The sequence below is a fragment of the Danio rerio genome, chromosome 13, assembly GCF_049306965.1.
Source record: "Danio rerio strain Tuebingen ecotype United States chromosome 13, GRCz12tu, whole genome shotgun sequence".
Classification (NCBI taxonomy): Eukaryota; Metazoa; Chordata; class Actinopteri; order Cypriniformes; family Danionidae; genus Danio; species Danio rerio.
In genome coordinates, this window is record NC_133188.1 from 41,275,674 (window position 1) to 41,297,361 (window position 21,688).

A 21,688-nucleotide genomic window follows, 5' to 3' on the forward strand; every position below is an offset into this window, starting at 1 on the left:
TCAGTGGAGAGTGTACTTGTAACTGGAGCAGCTTTTGTTTCTGTTTGAGGTTCAACATCTTTCACATTGTGCACTTGTAAATCCTTTTTCAACTGTGTAACACAGGTCTGACATTTACTAATTTTTTCTTCACATTGCTGAAGATTTGTAGTAAGCTGATCCAAACTTCCCTGGAGGGTTTGCTGGATTGATTTGAGATCATGGTGGACATCTCTCCGGAGTTTTTCCACTTTGTCAACAACTGCTGAGGTAAGGGTTGATTCAAATTTCTGAAACTCAGTTGCAAGCATCAATTGTACAGCTTTGACCAACTGGTCAGCATCTGCAGCCTCTTGTTGCTTAGCTCCAGTGAGTATGGTGACAATCTCTTGCTTATTGGACTCTATTTTGGCTGTAAGGGTGGTGATTTGATTCACATGCTGGGATGATGAAGTTTTCAGCTTTTGAGTAAGTTCATGCAAACATTTCTCTTGTTTTTTCATTGTTACCATCAGATTGTCCAAATTACCTTGCACATAAGAACTGACCTGCTGAATTTCTCTCCTAGGGGTTGGAAGGTTCCCAGGCAGATCATGCTGTTCCATTGTAGAAGGTGATGAAACATCTGCAGACGTGCACAGTTGCATGCTAACATGTTCCTGGGACAAAGAAAGAGGTTGCATTAGAATATGGCCTCCCAGAGCAGTAGGAAGTGTCTGTACTGGAGTTGCATGGCTTGGGAAACTATGGACCGGTGAAATATTATGCATAATTTGGTCATGAGGTGGAAGTCCAGAAAGTGTTTGAGTTTGCACTGGAGGTGACCACACTGGCGTGGAAATTGTTGGGGCATCAGGTGCATCAATATCAACATATGTTGACGTTGAATGGGAAAAGAACTGGGCCATGACTTGTGTTGGTTGTGGGTGTGATTAGGATTTGTGTGTGTTTGGGACAGCAGAAAAAAAATAAATAAATAAATAAAAAAACCAATAAAACAAAAAATACTCACAAAGAAACTGTTCTCTGCAATCAATTACATCATGTCCATACTATCAATGTAAGAGAAACCTTTCAAATGCATGTACAAAAATACAAGACAGATGACGATCACATTTTCTAGTTCAAGTTCCCACACACTTTGATACAAAAAATAAATTCAGCTTACACTGGTTGCTCAAGCAAATTTTCACAATAAACTCAAATCATTATACCAAAAACCACATACATGACAAGTTTTTTTTTTTTTTTTTTTTTTTTTACACAATTTCAGTTATTTGATGATTTTTGTCAATAGTTCTCACATTCAGCAAGAAAAAAAACAATTTTAAACTATTAAACATTCACAAACAAAACCCTGTCCAGTAATTCAGGTCAGTCAGTCAGTCAAAGAAATTTTCAGTTATTCAAGTCAATCAATGAAAGTTTCAATTATTCAAGTCCCTTAAAGTGTTCAATGTCCCTTAAAGTGTTCATGTCCCTTAAAGTGTTCAATGTCCCTTAAAGTGTTCATGTCCCTGTTCGGGTGCCATTTCTGTAACGGTGGTCACACACACACAAAAAAAAAATTTTTAATTAATAACTCTTAGGTTAGATTCGAACCCGGGTCTCCCGCATGGCAGGCGAGATTTCTACCACTGAACCACGGAAGGCGCTGTTGAGGCGGTGCGTCTGGTAATATCTCCCTCTAACGCAGTCACCCTCGGGCAAAAAAATGAAATATATTATAATATAACATACATATATTAACAAATTTTATGCATGATTTCGGGTGCCAGACAAGTTTTAAACCTTGCCACAAATAAATCTAACTATAATTAATTACCCAGGATAGCGAAAACAAAACTTATACAAGACCCTCCGTTACATACAGTAACATAGAACCATACGAAATAAGAACAAGAAAATCGAATTCCACTTAGAAAGATTTAATGAATTAATTTAAATGGCAAATACAACTACAAGTAACAACAATACCAAAAATAAATATTTATATAGTCAATATCCTACAATCATTTTAAGTAACCCAAAACAAGATTCCTCTCAAAAAACAACAACAAATACACCAAGAAATAAATAAACAAAACTTTTCAAATTTCTCAAATAACTAATTAAATGAAAATAAAGGGAGGTTGGGTGGAGAATGTATGTATGTAAGTGTATGAGTGAAACTGACCCAAGAGGCTTGCAGTGGTGACGTCAGGAGGTTACACGTCAGCAGTTCACTGGCTGGCAGGTGACTTGGCAGAACGGACAGAAATGATGAACAGGCAGCCGTTTTCGGAGGTGTCCTCACACATCGCACCGGTAACTTTGCAACACGAAGGTAACGTAAGACTGGCACTCGTCAGCAATTACCAGGAAACTTGGGGTTACCGTGGCTATAAAGGACAAGTCAGTGAAAACTTGAGCATCGCCGCATCTCTTCCTCAGCTTCCTCAGACCCAGGCAGAGCCACACCCGCAACGCAACTTGGTGACGCAAACACCACTCCCACACTGGAGGTCAGAACTCTCTCTCCCAGAAGAAAGAAAAAAACCCTTTTATATAATTTCCCATCATTGTAATTGGTTGTAGCATCCAATGGGGTTGAACTCATTATAAAAGGCAGTGACAAAGGAAGTAAACACAAAATAGGGGCAGTACAGAAAGTTTCTGTATTGTCACAACAGTATTGACATTAATCTACAGCTGGATTTGTTAAGTAAGCATCCAGAAAAATCATCAGGAACCTTAGACTTTTTTTTTATCATTTAACAAGCATTATAAGCAAGCATTGGATGATCTTTGTAAATGGGTTATCATTAAAAATAAATTAAAACAAACAAAAAATATATATGCTAAAAGTGATGTCAGAAATACAATTTAACCAAAGCAATTTGCCAAATTTCGAAATGCTTTAAAAAAACACCTCCATGTCAAATAAAACCAGCACAGGCTCAATGGGAATTTGTACCTAGGGCTACATTTTGGGGAACCAAGAAATATGTGCTCAGGGGTACATTAGGGATGCAACGATTAACCGATTTTACTATTAAACTATTCACTGTTAATTAGTCGTAAAGGCTTCTCAACACTGTGTTTTTGCACGAAACAAAACTGCTGTATACAAACAAAGTTACTGTATGCCAACTGTGCCCTAGTTTAAAGTCCTGAGCTTGTACACCGAGGCTAATAGGCACGCACGCGGAATTAAAGGCTGATTTTAACTATGGCTGAGGCTATTAACTGAGGGCTGTTTACATATTCCGTCCTTTGCACGCACAAGTTCGTTATTTCCAATGGAGGCACGGCTTGTTCGTGGATATTCAGCAGTCTTTCACTACATTTGTTCTTTTTAAAAGAGAAATATTTGGCTACCATGTAGCTTTTAGAAAAACATGCAGCATTAGAAAAATACTCTATTATTCTTATTTATTTATTTATTTATTTATTTATTTATTTATTTATTTATTTGTTGTTCTGTCATTTATTTTCAGTGTAAATTTATTGCTTATGTTTAAGTATCAAAAATGTTTACCAAAAACCAATTATTATAAAAAATGAATGGATAATAATTATTATAACCATAATACCATGTTTATTCCTCAGACTATGATCATACAACCAAAATCTAAAATTGTTTTATCCCTAGGGTATAGATATTTTGTATATAAAATAAATGCAAGGTGGTACCACAACCACCGATGGCTTTTCTGGTGTTATTGGTTTGCTTGGTAGCTCATGTACAGTGTCAAACTTGTAATAGGGAGTATATGTAACAGACCAGGGTTTGAGCCAAGTGAAGATTGGTATCACCGACCAGGTAAAACAAAATCCCCAAAAATGTGGCTGCAATTTCTTTTCTAGTTTTCTTTTAAAAAAACACCATCGGTTGGGTTTAGAAAAGGGGTTTGGTAGGTCAGTCAATATCAAGCTGAAATATCATGCGCAACAAACTGACCAGCTTCTCTCACAGAAGCGCACATGAAGGACGTTGAGATTCCCAGAAATGTATACAGCGGCCTCCGGTGGATTTAGGAGAAATGACACATATGAAAAAACATGGCCCAGTAACTTATTTAAAAATCTTAAATATGTACACAGCGCACTCTAGTGGATTTGTGAAAACAAAAACCGCAAGCAGATGTAGCCCAGGGTACATATTTCCTGAAAGAAAGAGTTCTCAATAAATAAATAAATAAATAAAAATAAATAAAACATTGCATGCAAAACCACATGAAAAGCAAGAGGCGCACCACTTCCTTCACCAATTTCAACGTGCTTCTGAACTTGCACTTCTGTGGTGTCTGTCATTGCTAAGCAACCATAAGTCAAACTGACATCGTCCTATCTTGCCACATGTACAAGACAACATGAGTTGCACTCACTTTTACATTAACAACAGTTTGATACCTACCATGCTAGCATTTTCCTCTAATGCACAATAAATATTTTTATTTTGTTTTCAGGAGGGGTCTGTGCTTAACCTTTAAGTGTAATATACATTTTGCTATATAATTGATAATATAAGTTCTATGTTTCATTATTCTATCTATTTTGTACTTTAGCATCATAAGAACTTTTCAGTACTGTAGCTGATGGTGATAAAACACTTCTGCCTGACGATGTGTAATTTGTGTCAACATTCATCACAACAAATCTAGAAAATATATAGTGGCCGGTTTCTCTCACGCTAATCTGGTACTCATTGTTGTACAAACACTATAATGGATCCCATGAAGCAGCCTTAACTAGAAAGCATGATAGAGACATAAGTTCACCCAATTACGGTTTGTGGTTAGGGGTGGGGTTGGGTGCCATGACTCCTTTTTAAAATCGTATATTTGTATGACTAAACTTGTACAAATTCATACAAATTAGCCACTAAACTGACAAAACGTAAAATTCTTATGTTTCCTCATGAGATCAGGCAGATATGATCACAGGGAGAACATGCAAACCCCACACAGAAATGACAACTGACCCAGCCGGGACTCGAACCAGCAACCTACTTGCTGTAAGGCAACAGTGCCAACCACTGAGCCACTGTGTCCAGCAACACTTGCAATAAAGGAAAAAAAAAATTAATAAATATAAATCCCAACGCATTTCAGCTTACAAGCCTACCTCAGGACAAAAAAAAAAAAGGAAAAAAAAAAAAAGAAAATCACATACAAACATTTTAAAGACTTTAAATATGGCATTGGCATTTATTTTATTTCAATACAAGGAAAATAAAATGCTTGCTTTAGTATTTAAAATATCTTTAGTGAGAAATGATCAAACTATGGTGGAAATAATGTTCTATTGTGACAGCTGTATTTACATATAGACTAAACAACATGAAATATATAAAATATTAAGAGATTGTTCTAATTTGTATTATATTTGAAATATTTTTTTTTGTAGTTTGAAAAATGAGTAAAACCTAGAATATTGGCAAAGTACAAACATATTAAATGACATTTAATTTGTATTTCGGAGCTACACTGCAATTATTAAATAGAGCATATTAAAAGGTCATCAAATGAATCTTGCCATAAATATGCCTGACATAGTACTAAATGTTTCAATGATTGTCTTCTGACAGTCATGGTACATACAGTATGCAGAGCAGTCACTATAAATTATTAATTTAACAAAAAAAAAAAAAAAACATGCTTAAAATTCCTTTTTGTCAATATACTGTATACTAATAACATACACATTCAGACCATATTCAATCAATACTAATGAAGCTTTTTGAATGAATGAATGAATTAATCTTGATCAGTATTTAAACTAATGCATTCCAGCATTAATTGTTCAAAAATCAGTGATGAAATGGCAAAATACAATAATTTATTGTGAAAAAATTATCCACAATTATTTACTGGGATTTCAACAGTGAGGTATTTCAGTGAACCCTTTCTTTTTGAACAAACTGAATCCCTAATATGAATCTTTAGAAATGACTTTAGACTTCCCAAAACTGCCCAGAATCGTATTGATTCCTGATGGAAAATCCGGTTCAATTACCTGCAGTTGTCAACATTGTTCCTGGCAATGGCATGGTCCATGTGGAATCTTCTGAGCTTATTAATTTCGATTATTTCAATGCAGCCGGTGTAGTTGTGGAAAGGCTCAGCTTCCTGAGGGAACGCAGAACAACAAAGTCTCAAGCCGTTTCTTCAGAGGAAAACAGAAACATCTCAGGCCTAAGGGTGAAAATAAAAAATGGCTACAAAAGCAGCTATTCTGAGAGAAGAAAGTGCCACACAACAAAGAGGTTGCATTTAAGGCATAGTTCGCCCAAAAAATGAAAAATTCTGTCATTATTTACTCGCTCTCATATCTTTACAAACCTGTGCGCTTCTTTTTCTCTTTTGAAAAAAGAAGAGCAGAAAGGTAAACACATTTGTTACTTTTTATTGAACAGTTCACTCAAGGACAAAACTTTCAGACAACATTCATTTGAATGGCTTGTGCATTTAACATTACTTCAAAGAATGAAAGTTCTGACATTTAAGCAGATTTCACCCTTTTTTGGTCATTATGAGTTGGTGTTGTTTAGGAAAAGCTGCATAATGATTCTTTAAAAGAGTAAATACAAAATTAATTTCATTTTGGGTGAACTATACTTTAACATACATGCAGTAGTACCATGCCTATGCATTAAAGGGCCCATATGATGAAAATAATCTTTCGTAAGCTGTATGGACAGAACGATAGTGTTTCCACTGTCATATTGGGGTGATATACACCCAACAAGTCTCTTTTTTTCAAGTTTCCTGACATTAACATAGGATCCAAATCACACCGCAATGTGATGAAGGAAGTGCGGTTTTCCAGCCCACCAAATTGATTGACAGGCATCATGCTTCTATAATAATATGTATAAACAAGTCCACAAAACATTTTTTGCAAAGAAAAGGGTTAAAATATTTGTTTCTACTCTCTGTGATTTTTTAAAAGTTTTATAAGTTTAACACATTTAAACTTTGGTATCAGTAAACATAGTATCAGTAAACATGCATATATATATATATATATATATATATATATATATATATATATATATATATATATATATATATATATATATATATATATATATATATATATATATATATATATATATATATATATATATATATATRTGTGTGTGTGTGTGTGTGTGTGTGTGTGTGTGTGTGTGTGTGTGTGAGTGTTTGTGTGTGTGTGTGTTTTAACACTGCTAATGGCATTTGTGTGTGACTCATCATTTCAAAAAGGCCTTAATAAACTCCACCACAAATACATGAAATAAACTTACTTGGTATTTATTACTTAGCTGTATTTCAGTTTCATCCATGTCTGTCTCTATCACTGACTGCTGTTTATCTAATATAAGGCATGATGAGTTAATATAATGATTGAAGCTGACTCACATGTGGGAGCAAAAAATCTGATGGGTATTTTGAGCTAAAACTTTACAGACACATTCTAGAGACACCAAAGGCTTATCTTACATCTTGTAAAAGGCGTAAAATAGGTGCTCTTTTAAGGAATAGTTGACCACCAAAAAAGAAAAATTTGTCATCAATTACTCACAATCACTTTTTCAAAATCTATTTGAGTTTCTTTCTTGTTCTCCTTAGAGAACATATTTTGAAAAATGCTAGTTACTGGGACCCATTCACTTCCATAGTAGAAGTAGAGATTTAAACCCAAATGAGGAAAAATAAATGATGAATTTCCATTTTTGAGTCAATTATCCTTTTAAAAACATTCACACCTTTATACCACAGGTGTCAATCGCAGTTCTTTGAGGGTCGCAGCTCTGCACAGTTTAGTTTCAACCCTAATTAAACACACCTCATCAAACTAATTGAGTCCTTCAGGCTTGGTCGAAACCTTTTGACACCCCTACTTTATACATTTACAAATGTCAAATATTTATTTATGTCACAAATGCAATTTAATGTTTTAAAGGCAATATGTGTTTTTAAAAATGACACAAAAACGTCTCACACAACATTACCAGGAGAAATTGCTCTGATGTAAAACAAAAAATAAACAAACAAACAAAAATATCCTCTATTTCATTAACAGTGCTGGGAAAAGAGAAAGCAGCATGAGGATCCAATCTTTGTTGTCAAAACGAAAACATCTCAACCTCTTCTTTTTCTTCCCCTAACAGTATCTCAAGTGCCCATGACCTGCTTCTGGCTGCCTAAAGGAAAATGAAAAGTGTGCCTGCTAGTTTCTCGGAGCTTTATCACTGTCAATATGTAGACCTTGACAGTTCTTTGAAGCCCTCTGAACCAGTTTTTTAGTAACCTGAAAATTACTGGAAAATTTCATGTTTATTTTAATCCAGTTTAAGTTGGTGGAGTCTCTTCAGTAAGTGGCCAGGGCAATATGTATTATTGGTGACGAAGGCAAACCATCAATCTTTCAAGTTTTTTCATTTTAAATAACAGGTTTCAAGTTGGCCAATTAATTTTAGTGTTTTAAAAAAAGATAGTCACTAACAAATTCTGGGTAAGAATTATAGGATTCACTTATTAATAATTCAAACCAATTTGTGAATCCTTTTGATTAAAAAAAAAAACCTGTGAAAATTGAACATTTTAAGGCTTGAAAGCAAGTTCAGTTGCACATCAAAGTAAAATGTAGACATCAAAAATTTATTTAGCAATTTATATGACTTACTTTAATTCCCCTTACTTTTCTAGTTGTTTTGATGTTTTCCCCCATATGTCTTACTGTTTCAACCAGATGTTGCTAGTTTACAGTATGATTCTTTAATACGATTCTATAACACTATTTTCAACTACAATGCAACCTTTTATAAGTGTTGAAAACAAAACTTTCATAAGTGGGTTCAAGAACAACTAAAACAACAATGGTGGACTGTAGAAGAAGGCTTATGTGTGCAGGCTATAATTTTTAATTAAAAAGTGACACTACCAACTGCTGGCCCAGAGAATGAATGAATGAATGAATAAATACATAGTCTGACTTACATCAGTATAATTAAGGATTATATGTTATATATATATATATATATATATATATATATATATATATATATATATATATATATATATATATATATATATATATATATATATATATATAATTTATAGCCTGCACACATAAGCCTTCTTCTACAGTCCACCATTGCTGTTTTAGTTGTTCCTGAACCCACAAGTTTCTGGGCAATACCGCCACAAAATCTGTCATTTTTATCACAATAAAATCCTTTTTAAAAAATCACAAAAAACTAGGGGGTCTGTATAGCCGATTAACCATGTGGATAGACAAAAACAGCCTTCTGAGCCAACTAGTAGGCGCAGAAGACCCCTACTAGCCCATATCTATCAGCTGATAACCATTCACAGCGCTCATTCAATTGAGTTATAACATTTGAATCGGCTGTAAATGTATTTTTCTTGGTTGGTTCATGTTAGTAAATGCATTAACTAAAACAACCTTAAAGCAAAGTGTTATTGAAACGTTATCAGACCTTAAGAGAAACAAAACAAACAGTTACACTTAACTCACTTTTATACATAAAAAATCCAGTAAATCCAGAATTAAGGCTTTTTAAGTGATCTCCTCATTGTTTCTGAATCTCTTACTTTGTAAGGTGAACGATGACGAGGAAGACCTCCAATAAACACATGGTCAGTTCTCTGTAACCTCAAGGCTGATGTGTAATTGCCTGGAGCACTTCTGACAGTCCTGACACCACTAACGGTGACTTCAGCCACACACGGAAAAAGACATTGCCTGTTAAAACACAAAAATAAAGAGCAGTGTGATGTGCAAAATGTTCTCGGTGTTGTTACAATCAACACTTCCGGTGCTTTTTTCGCATATCTCTTCACCTAATGGCTCTAAATGCACTCAATTAATGACATTTAGTATTAATACCACAGACACCTTTTAAAGCAATTCGGTTTATGTTAATAAGACGCATCTGCTATGCCTAAAGGAGAACACAATTACTTTAAAAGCTAAGCACTGCTAATGCCCGCTTTATCTGTTATTATTTTCTGCTTTTTTAATATTCAGACCGAAAACAGGTTATGCTGAATGACTCCTAATGACTGTGTTGTTTCCATGGATACAAGAGATACAGGGAAAAAAAAAAAGGTCCACAGTGAATTCATTAGCCAGTACAGCATTTAAAATATCATAGTTAATGTGGATTTCAGCTCACGGTGTGATTTAAGGTCATGCCATGTGTGGAAAGAGTTTTAACCCGTTTAATCCAATCCAAGCTCTAAAATGTTACCAGCAGGTGTTTTAGTGGATTTCCTGCAAATATGTTGAAAAAAAGCTCTCAATTAAATTTTTGCAGTGTCACATGGTTACTACAAACTGTCTCATTTTCAGAGTGGTTTAAAGGTGCCATAAAATGAAAATCTGGATATACCTAGGCATAGATGAACAATAAGAGTTCAGTATGTAAATTACATACAGTGATCCTCGAACACCATTGTTTCCTTGTTTTTATGTAAATCCAGTGAGTGTAAAACCCCAGTAAAAACATGCCAAATGGAACAAAACACAGACTGTTACACTGCATGACCTAGGCTGGATTTGATTGGCCACAATGATTTCTATTGAGATTTCCTTTTTTTTTTAAAGTTTATCTAAGCTTTCATTAAACATATTAAATACGGAGGACTCTAATTTTGAAAATGGGAGAAACAGAGACTAAAAAGGAGCAGTTTTGTAAAGTGGGCAGCCATGCATGACCACTGAGTCTTCATTGCTTGTCAGAACACAAATTGCAGGATATGCGGATTATAAATTTATTCAGCGTCACACCAAAGCATGCCAAACTCTTTCTGGAGAATTGTGAAACTTGTTTTAGCCCCATGCCTACTATGTAGATACACTTTGAATCAATGCACTCTATGGTACCTAGGGTTGGGTACTGAAACCTGGTGCCGTTATGGCACCGGTACCTACAGTTAAAGTCAGAATTATTAGCCCCCATGAATTATTAGCCCTCCTGTTTTTCTCCCCCAATTTCTGTTTAACGGAGAGATTTGTTTTTCAACACATTTCTAAACAACATTTTAATAGCTCATTTCTAATAACTGATTTATTTTATCTTTGCCATGATGACAGTACATAATATTTGACTATTTTGACTTGATATTTTTCAAGACACTTCTATACAGCTCAAAGTGACATTTAAAGGCTTAACTAGGTTGACTAGGGTAGCTAGGAAGGTTAGGGTAATTTGGCAAGTTATTGTATAACGTTGGTTTATAAACATAGTTTAAAGGGGCCAATAATTTTAACTCCCTAACTCCCTTCAGATTTATCAACATGCATGTTTGTGTTAATCAAATTTGCTTAAACTGATCATTCTAAAGTATGACTATATTTTACAAGCAAGGATTCTGACACAGCAACGTGAAGCAGATGCTTTACCAAAGTTGCGTTTGTACTGTATGTTTACATGGACACCAATACTTTAATTTTAATATGATTAAGGTGATACTCCGATTAAGAGTCTACCATGTAAACAGCCATTTTTAGGTTACCTTAAAAGACACAGATGCACACATCACAAAGTACAGAGGTTTTTTCCATCATAAAACATAGTAAATGAAACATTCAAAAAGCACCTCATGTAAACATCTTAATCACATTATTGTCTTATTCAGATTAAGGCAAATCTTTAATTTACTGATGTCCATGTAAACATAGTCACAAGCCCCGACCCTAGAAAAAAGATGTTCCCTGATTGTGAAGACAGCCTTTCCACAGGTTAGTAGTAAGCTAATGTAATGTTAATTGCATAATGCAAATCTTAAATTCATGCTAACAAACAAATGATCAAAAAAAATAAATGAATGCAATTCAATTCAAATATTTAAAATAAGAACGGATGCATACTTTAAACTTTAAATATATTGTTTAATTTTAAATATATATTTTTTGTCAAATAAAATATTTTTCTAGAGTCATCCACCATAATTTTGTGTCTCAAAAGTATCGATTCAGGCAAGGTAAATTTTTAAAAGCATTGGGGTACATAACCCCAAACGATACCCAATCCTATGGCACCTTTAACTTGGTTGCTCCAAAACAAGATTCTTCAATTTTCTTAGAAGTGACTACTATTATGAACTGACAATTATTCAGTTTTGTTGATCATGGTCAAAGATTGAGTCACCATGATGACAATAGTGACCTTTGGGATTTAAACTGCACATTTGGGCATACATACTGTAAACTTACAGTAATTATTGAAAAACAAAAAAACAAAAAAACAATGTTACAATACTTTTAAAATCATACTGCCATGACATATTTATATATATATATATATATATATATATATATATATATATATATATATATATATAATATAGACATACAGTATTATATATATATATATATATACATATTATATATACATACATACATAAATATATATATATATATATATATATATATATATATATATATATATATATATATATATATATATATATATATATATATATATGTATGTTTGTATATATGTATATATGTATGTATATATATATATAATATGTCATGGCAGTGTGATTTTAAAACTATTGTAACATTTTTTTTTTTTTTCAATAATTACTGTAAGTTTACAGTATGTATGCCCAAATGTGCAGTTTAAATCCCAAAGGTCACTATTGTTGTCATCATGGTGACTTATATAATAAATATTGCTATCTGTGTTGTATTAGGGTTTTATAAATAATGGTAACCCAAGAATTAGAATAAACCAAGTTTCAGATGTGTTTCAAATGTGAAGTATAATAACATCGGAAATGTGTTAACTGTGTATATACTTTACTTCACATTTCTGACCAGCCCTAAAACACAATTAAGCACAAACATTTCGGAAAGATTTAAAAAATAACATTATTGATTGAACATCTTGGATATGTTCATGTATGATTAAATGTGTTAAATATCAACATATAATTGACCTGATACAGCATACAAAAAAGCTGTACATGTACAGTAAAAGTAATTTTATTGCCATTAGTAATAATTCTACTGCCAGTCAAATGCTGATTAAAATGGCAGGCGGTTGCAAATCAACTAAACAAAACAAATGATTGGTTATGCTCAAGGGCGTCTTTCACCTGCGGCTAATTATGTGCCGTCTTCCTTTTTAAAGACTTCTTATGCGACTCGGACAGACTGTTCCGGAGATGTACCCAAGCCTTGGGAGTTTTCCAAAGCTCATTCTGCCCTTCCAAACAACAGGGGAGGAAAGATAATTACCTCAGTGTGGATTCTGGGATAACTATGTGCAGCTGGAGGATTGGCCTACAGATGCTCGGCTCATAATGGCAGATTCCCCCCCCCCCCCCCCCCCAACCAGCCTTGATATCCGTCTCCCCCTCTTCAGTGGTTCAGAAAAGCCAATCTTGACTGATTTGTTAAGCTTGTGATCCGCAGGCTGTGGAGTTTTTTCTTCTTCTTTTGCTTTTCCTCACCTCAGGAGTACAGACCACCAGGCCCTGGACGTCCTCCCTCTGGAGCCGCCGAAGAGACTGTTAATTTGGAAGAACCTGGCATCTGGCCAAAGAAAGCCACCGGTCCCATTGAGTCTTTGAGCAGACAGTTCCCCAGCAGGACGCATGGAGAATGCTTCTTTTACTTAGACATGCTTTAAAGGTGACAATAAAGCACAGCACGGTCTTTTAAACTGTTTCATGCTTTCATTTGGTCATGTGAGAAATGAATAAGGGAGTGAAACTTTGGGGATGCATTGTACCTTTATTTAAAGGAATATCATTTTTATATTCCTCCCAATGGGTTCACTAACATTATTTTGTGCAGGAGAGCTGGTTATTACTGAATATTTCATGACAATTTTCCACCCTTTGTGTGACCCTCAGGGTGTTTCTTTTTGTGCTGTTGTGCCTTTAAGAACAGAAAAACGATCTATTATGGATAAATTCTGAACTTTATTAATTCAAATGCTTTAATGTGAATTGAACTGGCCATGATTCATGAAGATGTTTAATTAGATGATAAATTGGAATAATAGACAAAGTACTGAACTACGATTCAAAGAAAACACAGTGTTGTTGAAAAATAAATTGACTAAACTTAATGACTAATTCAAAGTTCGCATGTCAATCAAGTTCAGATGAGCTCCTGCTAATGATTGCCAATCAATGTTTATATGTGAATGTCTAAATTAAATCTGTTAAGCATTTAAAGTGATCTCATCTCTTCAGAATACTTGGATTAAACGTCTTGATTAATCTTGATTATTTAATCCCTTAATTTAAAGTGAGAAGAGTTTTATTTGAATAGACTTTCAATAGAGATAGAAGTTTAGAGGATTTCAAATAATTAAGAGAGCCATATATTGTACTGGTCACTCGTTTTGTTTTATTAAAGTGAATTTAGGCAAATGCTATGCTTCTTTAAAGGTGCAGTATGTAAGTTTGACAGCCAGTGGTTGAACTTGGCATTACATTCCTGGATCAAAACAAACGCAAGCGCAGTTTGCCAAATTGATCAACTGGAGCGAGTCTGACAATCAAGCCTAAAGGCTGAAAAGGCTGAAACCATGATCAATATTAAATCATGGCACGCGATAGGAGGAATATTTTCAATATATGATATGGGGTTAAAACTGTAACATGTCTAATGCTTACACTTATCTAGTAATCTTATATGTTAATTAATAACCTCACGTGGAACTTTACCTCTGTCTCTCATTTTGGAGTGAGACAATGTCCACCGGAGGTCGCATTTCGGTCACGGACACATGCGTTGTGAGCCTTTCTGAATGAATAAATGAAATATGTGGTTTTCCAACAAGGCAACCCGGGGTGCTGAAATATAATTGGCTAAACTGGCATTGAGCGGGTTACAAGAACCAAAACAAAGACAGCATTCTGTCACATAACACACATTTTCAAAACAGAATATCTGACTTCTTTTCAGATAAACAAGAATGTTCACTAAGCTTTTTTCTTAAATATCTGCAAACATGTTATGGTATTTTTATGCTTTAGAAGAGTCAAAAACTTAAATACAGCACATTTAAGTCACTATCTAGTTTAAATTGTTTTATTTATAATTTTACAGTTTTGTTTATTTTATAATGGAATCTCTAAAATATATATAGCTTCACATTCTTAAAATGAACATTTATTTACTTGGGATTATTATTATGTGATGCACAATCAGCTTTTTTTTCTTCAGTAAATGTTTAAAGATGATTTTCAGTTAAAAGTGTGGTTCCTGGTGATGTATGAAATGAAAACGCATGCATTTTTATGAATCATCAAAGACCATGATTTCAAGCCAAAATCTTTAATGATCTACTGGAGAAAAAAGTCACCTACGGTACATCTTGGATTGACCAAGAAGGAGTAAATTAACTGTATGCAGCAGCACAGTGGTTCAGTGGTTAGCACTGTCACCTCACAGCAAGAAGGTCACTGGTTCGAGTACTAGCTGGGCCAGTTGGTGTTTCTGTTTTCTGTGTCGAAGCTCTCTGCAACTCTCACATGATCAACCACTGAAGCTAAGCAGGGCTATGCCTGGTCTGTACCAAGATTGGAGACCACAGGGGAAAGCTAGGTTGATGCCGGATGTGGTGTTAGTGAGGAAAGTAGCGGGCGCAAAACTTGCAGTCTGTGTGGGTCATAATGCCCTAGTACAGTGTTGAAGACCCTATACTGCTCAGTGAGCATCGTCTTTCAGATGAGACGTTAAACTGAGGTCCCGACTCCTGAAATTCCCAGGTAAAAAAAGTAGGGGTTTAACCCCGACATCCTAGCCAGATTTGCTTATTTACCTCTGTCCATCATGGCCTCCTAGCCATCCCCATATTATAATTGGCTACATTACTTTGTCCACTCTCCACCAATCAGCTGGGGCCTCATGTATCAACGCTGCGTACACACAAAAACTTTGCGTACGCCAGGTGCGTACGTTTGGATTTACTAATGATGAAATGAACGTGGGAAAGTGCGCAGGTCCACATCAACTTCATGCCTGGCGTACGCACATTTCTTGTGTGTGTCTGTTTTATTTCCATTGCCGAGTCCTGAGTGTTAAATTGCACTCTACAAAGTGTCTTTAAGCCATGCAATGGCAGCTGTATGAGACAGAATCATCCGCATGTCTAGCAGGTATATAAGGTTTCCATACCATGCAGTTGACCAGCCAAATTTTAAAGCGCAATTTGCAGCGGTCGCCGGTTTTCCCAATGTAATCAGAGCGATCGACTCCACACACATTGCTATAAAGGCACTATTTAAGATGAATTTGCATACGTGAATCAGAAACATTTTCATTCTATAAATGTGCAAATAAAATATGATGCATAGACTTGTTAATGATTCCTACTTGTCTTCCTAGTGATGAAGAGTGTTGGCAAAATCTGATATGTAGCGGGGGAAAAAAAAGAATGAGTTCATCCGACGCTGGATTCGAGTTCATGCTCAAACTTGTCATCCTATAGATCGCATTATTTCTTTCTTAATCCACTCAGTGCGATGTTCAGACCCAACGGTGTCAACTGCATCAGCTTAACTCTCCCACTCTATTTTTTTTGTTATTAAATTCCGAAGAACAAACTTGCAAATGACACTGTTTTTCTCCGTTCTACCTCCGAAAGCAGCACCTCCAATTCACATTCTGTTCAAAGTTACTCTTTTTGCTTGCTTTTGCCATTGCTTTTTAGTTGGGTTTTGCTAAAGTAGAGTCATTAGCATATTCATACAGGGGATGAGGCAGGGAGGGGTTTTGCGCTTATGCATGTTGCACTCAGTTTCACGTTCATTCAGATATACGAAGTGAATATGCGTGTGATTCGGCGTACGCAATGTTTCATACATCTGAATTTTTTACTGCGTACGCACATTTACAGCTTTGTGCATACGCAATGTTTTAGTATGATTTCCACACAAGTCTTCGGACATGAGACCCCTGGTGAGTGGTGTACAGTCTGGCATAATATGGCTGTCGTCGTGTGATCCAGGTGGATGAGGAGATTCCCCCCAATGTGTAAATCACTTTGAGTGTCTAAAAAAGTGCTATTTAAACGTAAGCAATTATTATTATTATTATTATTATTATTATTATTATTATTATTATTATTATTTAATTTTTTAAAGAAAAAGAACGAATAACTAGAGAAAAATTATTAATCTGGAATATTCCTTTAATTACTAACATGTTCAACAGCAGTGGATTTAGTGCCTGTTTGGCGAATGAGACATGTTTTTGGTCTGACATTCAGCACTAAAAGTGGCACAACTGCTCACTGTGTTTTTTAATAGTACAACAACCTCTACTTCAAAAGATCAAGGAAATTGCGATTTGAATAATATGACCCCTTTTAAGAGATGGTCTCTCGATCCTGTTTCTTTGTTCAATCTCATTTTGACAACTCTCTTTCACACCAAGTCTTTTGCTAGTTGGCACAAAAGTAATGACTGAATTGTGCAGCTGGTGCATCTTGGAAGCTTTTCAAAAATCTCTATGAAAAACAGACATAAACAGACTGACGCACTCAAGATCAGGAGCCGACTAAAGCATCCGCGTGTGAAGAGGCTGCACTGTCTCTCAGAGACCCCAAAATCTGATCAAATCTTTCAATGACTGTGTGACCGCGCATTTCACTTTCTGCTGAATCGGATGAAAAGAAACAAACCTAATGGACCTCTGTGAATTGTGCTTCTGAACATCAAAGACCTTTCAGCAATCTTACAGCTTTTAGTCCAAATGCCCAGGACTGACAAATTTGGAGTTATATTGCAGCCATTACAGAGTTGAACAAATAAGTGCTGGAAAGAAAAATTCCCCATCATTTCGCTGAATAGTATAATGCGTATGGGTCAAAGATGAGATGAGACATGACATTTACAAAAGTGATTTTATATACAGCATATAAGTGTTTCAAGTAAGTAAATGTTTCAAGTAACCTTTGTAAAATTAAAATCTCAAACTATAGGTGACGATGTAAAAATTGAATAAAACAAACTGTAAAACCCAACAGTCAACTTTATAAAGTGAGTGTAGTAAACTCAAAATTGACTGAAAGTTAATTCCACTCAATTGAAAAGAGTTTTGAACTCAATGTTGAAGATAATTTGTTAATTAAGTACCTCATTACTTCAACTTAAATGAAGTTGAAAGTAATCATATAGATTAGTTCTTAACTCAAATGGTTTGTAGAAATCGGTTTCCTCAAACAGTTTGAGTTTCCTTAACTTATTGGGTATTAAAGTAGTAAGCTGGTTTGAGTTCTCTTCATTTATTGAGTTTTACTGTGCTCAAACTGCTTTGTTTACTCAAACAGATTAAGTTCACAGTAGGATTAGTTTTTGAACTTAGTTTGTTACAATTGGTTTCCTCAAATGGTTTAAGTTACCTTAACTTTTTGGGTTTTACAGTGTACTTATTCTGATCTGTATGTATTGTAAGTGTAAAAAATTAATAAATATTATCATATCATTAAATAATATTATTAAAATCAGATTTTCTGGTTTGTTATTATGTTTATTATTCTTCTGTCTTGTATTTTATGATGTGCCTGTGACATAAGGTGTCCTTGAATGCTTTAAAAAGCACCTATTAATAAAAGGTATTATTATTATTATTATTATTATTGTTATTATTATTATTATTATTACTATTATTATTATTATTATTATTATTATTATTAAGTCTATTTAACTGATAACATCAATGCTGTAAAAGGAACCTTTTGAGATTAAAAATAGTCACATAAAGCTCTCACAGAAGGTTCATCATTGGCTAAAAAACACTAGCTGTGCCAAGTCCATTTTCTTTTGAAATCATGTATGACTCCACTGATAAAGCGAATAGATATTAAAAGAGTGAATAAAACTGTTGACCTAAATGAGACAAGTTGACTTTTCTTTAAAAAGCAGTAAACCCATTGTAACTTGCAACTTTAATAATTTTAAGGCAAGAGGTTTACTCACATTTTAAAAAGTAGTCACCTAACTGATCTAAAAGCAACAGGTTTACTCACATTTTTAAAGTAACTAATTACTTTTTTTTTTACAGTGTGATTATGAATAAAGCTTTTCTATCCTCTAAATTTAACTTAACTTACAGATTAGTAACACATGGCTCCTAAAAAAGTAACTAATTACTTTATTTACAGTCTGGTTATGAATAAAGCCATTCTATATTCTAAATTTAACTTAACTTATGAATAAGTCACAAATGGCTCCCTTTACATGACCAGTTTCACCATCTGCTTCCTATTAATTAACTTCTTCCATGTCCCTTATTCAATCGGTAGACACCAGATTCATTTATAGCCTCTGTGATCTCAAACTACTTACATGCTGGAGGAGAAATTCTCTTACCTGAAAATCACCACATGTTCATTTCCATCAGCAACCCACTGTGCTGTATTGATCCGCTGAACTCCTTGCTTTTGGTTGCACAAAAAGTCATACTAAAGGGTGTGAGAATAGCATGCGTTAGTATATTTGAACAACTAATTAAAATTTTAATCCACTGGTCACACTTTACAATAAGGTTCTACATTTACTTTGTCATTTAGCAGATGTTTTTATCTGAGCAACTTACAATTGAGGAGACATTCAGCAATTTAACAAGAAGAAGAGGCAATTGAAGTGTTAATTAAACAAATTAAATGTTTGGGGTCAGAGCGTTAAATTCTGGAGTTAGGACGAGAGAGTCACTTTATTAGGTACACCTGTCCAACTGCTCCTTAGCGCAAATTTCTAATCAGCCAATCACATGGCAGCAACTCAATGCATTTAGTCATGTGGACATGGTCAAGACGATCTGCTGCAGTTCAAACCGAGCATCAAAATGAGGAAGAAAGGTGATTTAAGCGACTTTTGAAACTGCTGATCTACTGGGATTTTAATGCATAAACATCTCTAGAGTTTACAGAGAATGGTCGAAAAAGAGAAAATATCCAGTGAGTGGAAAGGCAACAGTAAATCAAATAACCACCCGTTACAACTGAGGTATGCAGAAGAGCATCTCTGAACACGTCCAACCTTAAGGAGGATGGGCTACAGCAGCAGAAGACCACGACAGGTGCCACTCCTGTCAGCTAAAAACAGGAAAATGAGTCAGTTCTCACAGGCTTACCAAAATTGGACAATGTTGAATAGTCTTATTTCCGCTGCAACATTCAGATGGTAGGGTCAGAATTTGGTGTCAACAACTTGAAAGCATGGATCCACCCTGCCTTGGAATAACGACTCAATGGTGTGGGGAATATTTTCTTGGCACACTTTGGGCCCATTACCAATTGAGCATCATGTAAAAGCCACAGCCTACCTGAGAATTATTGCTGACCATGTCCATCCCTTTATGACCACAGTGCACCTATCTTCTGATGGCAACTTCCAGGAGGATGTATCATGTCAAAGCGCAAATTATCTCAGAGTGGTTTGAATGGATGAGGTGGAAGGGGATATTTTGACAAATCTGCAGCAACTCTGTGATGCTGTCAATATGGACCAAAATCTCTAAGGATTATTTCCAGTACCTTGTTGAATCTATGTCACAAAGGATTAAGGTAGTTCTGAAGGCAAAAGTGGGTCCAACCCAGTTTTAGTAAGGTGTACCTAATAAAGTGGCCGGGTAGTGTAGTATTAGTTAATGTTAATGCATTTGCTTACATTTACAAGCAATGAACAATACATTTATTATTTGTTCATGTTAGTTTATAAAAATATATCGTTGCTAGTTGTTAGTTCATGATGTTAACTTAAGAGGCATTATCTAATGTTACCAAGCATGCATTTAGATGTTAATAATACATTAGTAAATGTTGAACTATGAATAATGATTGTTGCACAAGTATTGTTCATAATTAGTTCATGTTAGTAAATACATTAATTAATGAAACCTCATTGTAAAGTGTGATCGTTCCTTTACGCAAGGCTGACTCTTTGAGAACTCAAATGCATGTGAGGTTTTACCTGGAGTATTCCATTGGAAATGTAGAGTTTAATGAAGAACACACTTCTTTTGGCACTGGCTGAATACAGTAAGGTTCCGTACATTGATTCAGTTTGGAATCTCACCGTGACACTGATCGGAACAGCAACTTCAAATCCTCCAAACTCCAAAAAGGAATTCCCAGAATATCCTCCAAAACTAGCATCTGCAGGATTGAAATGTAGGCTGTTATACATACTCTGCCATAGTTTCTTTGAATAGTATAAAGTAAACCTTGACACTTGTGTGAATGTGAGTTGCTTCTCAGAACCCAAATTTGCATAGATATCGAATATTTGAGTTCTTTTTGGGGGTTGGTAAACAAAAACAACATGTTTTTGTCATTATACAGTTGACTAAAATATATATTTAATATGATAATATTTCATCCTAGGTACAAGAAAATGTAGCCCTATGCTATGCTGAATCATAATGAGAATGAACATCACAGAACCTCTGTTATCATGTCACTCCAAATAAAAAAGTGGGCAACACAACCTTTTTAATATTCAGGACTGCATTGTGAATGCGTATGAGAGCCTGAGTCGATAAGAATGGAGAATCTGAATAAACTCTGTATGAATAAAATCTGAATAAAACAGGGGATATGAATTGAGTCTCACATGGAAGAGAAACTTTTGTGACAGTTATTTATGGTTTTTTGAATATTTAAACTTTTTAATGGGCAAAGCTCCATATTTCATTTAGCCGCTATCAGTTTTTAATCAACTTCAGCAGGTTTAAC

At 34.8% G+C, this 21,688-nt stretch overlaps 1 protein-coding gene across 7 annotated transcripts in view; it reads right to left on the reverse strand.

The window, feature by feature from the left end:
* The window catches only part of eys (eyes shut homolog), a 522,196-nt gene that overhangs the window by 131,246 nt on the left and 369,262 nt on the right, over positions 1 to 21,688 (reverse strand). For all 7 annotated transcript variants that reach the window (XM_073920212.1, XM_073920209.1, XM_073920210.1 and 4 more), the window contains 4 exons: positions 20,925 to 21,109; positions 19,323 to 19,414; positions 9,570 to 9,720; positions 5,980 to 6,092 (listed from right to left, as the gene is read on the reverse strand). In XM_073920212.1, coding sequence (XP_073776313.1) covers positions 5,980 to 6,092; positions 9,570 to 9,720; positions 19,323 to 19,414; positions 20,925 to 21,109 — 541 coding nt within the window. The remainder of the gene's footprint in view (positions 1 to 5,979; positions 6,093 to 9,569; positions 9,721 to 19,322; positions 19,415 to 20,924; positions 21,110 to 21,688) is intronic.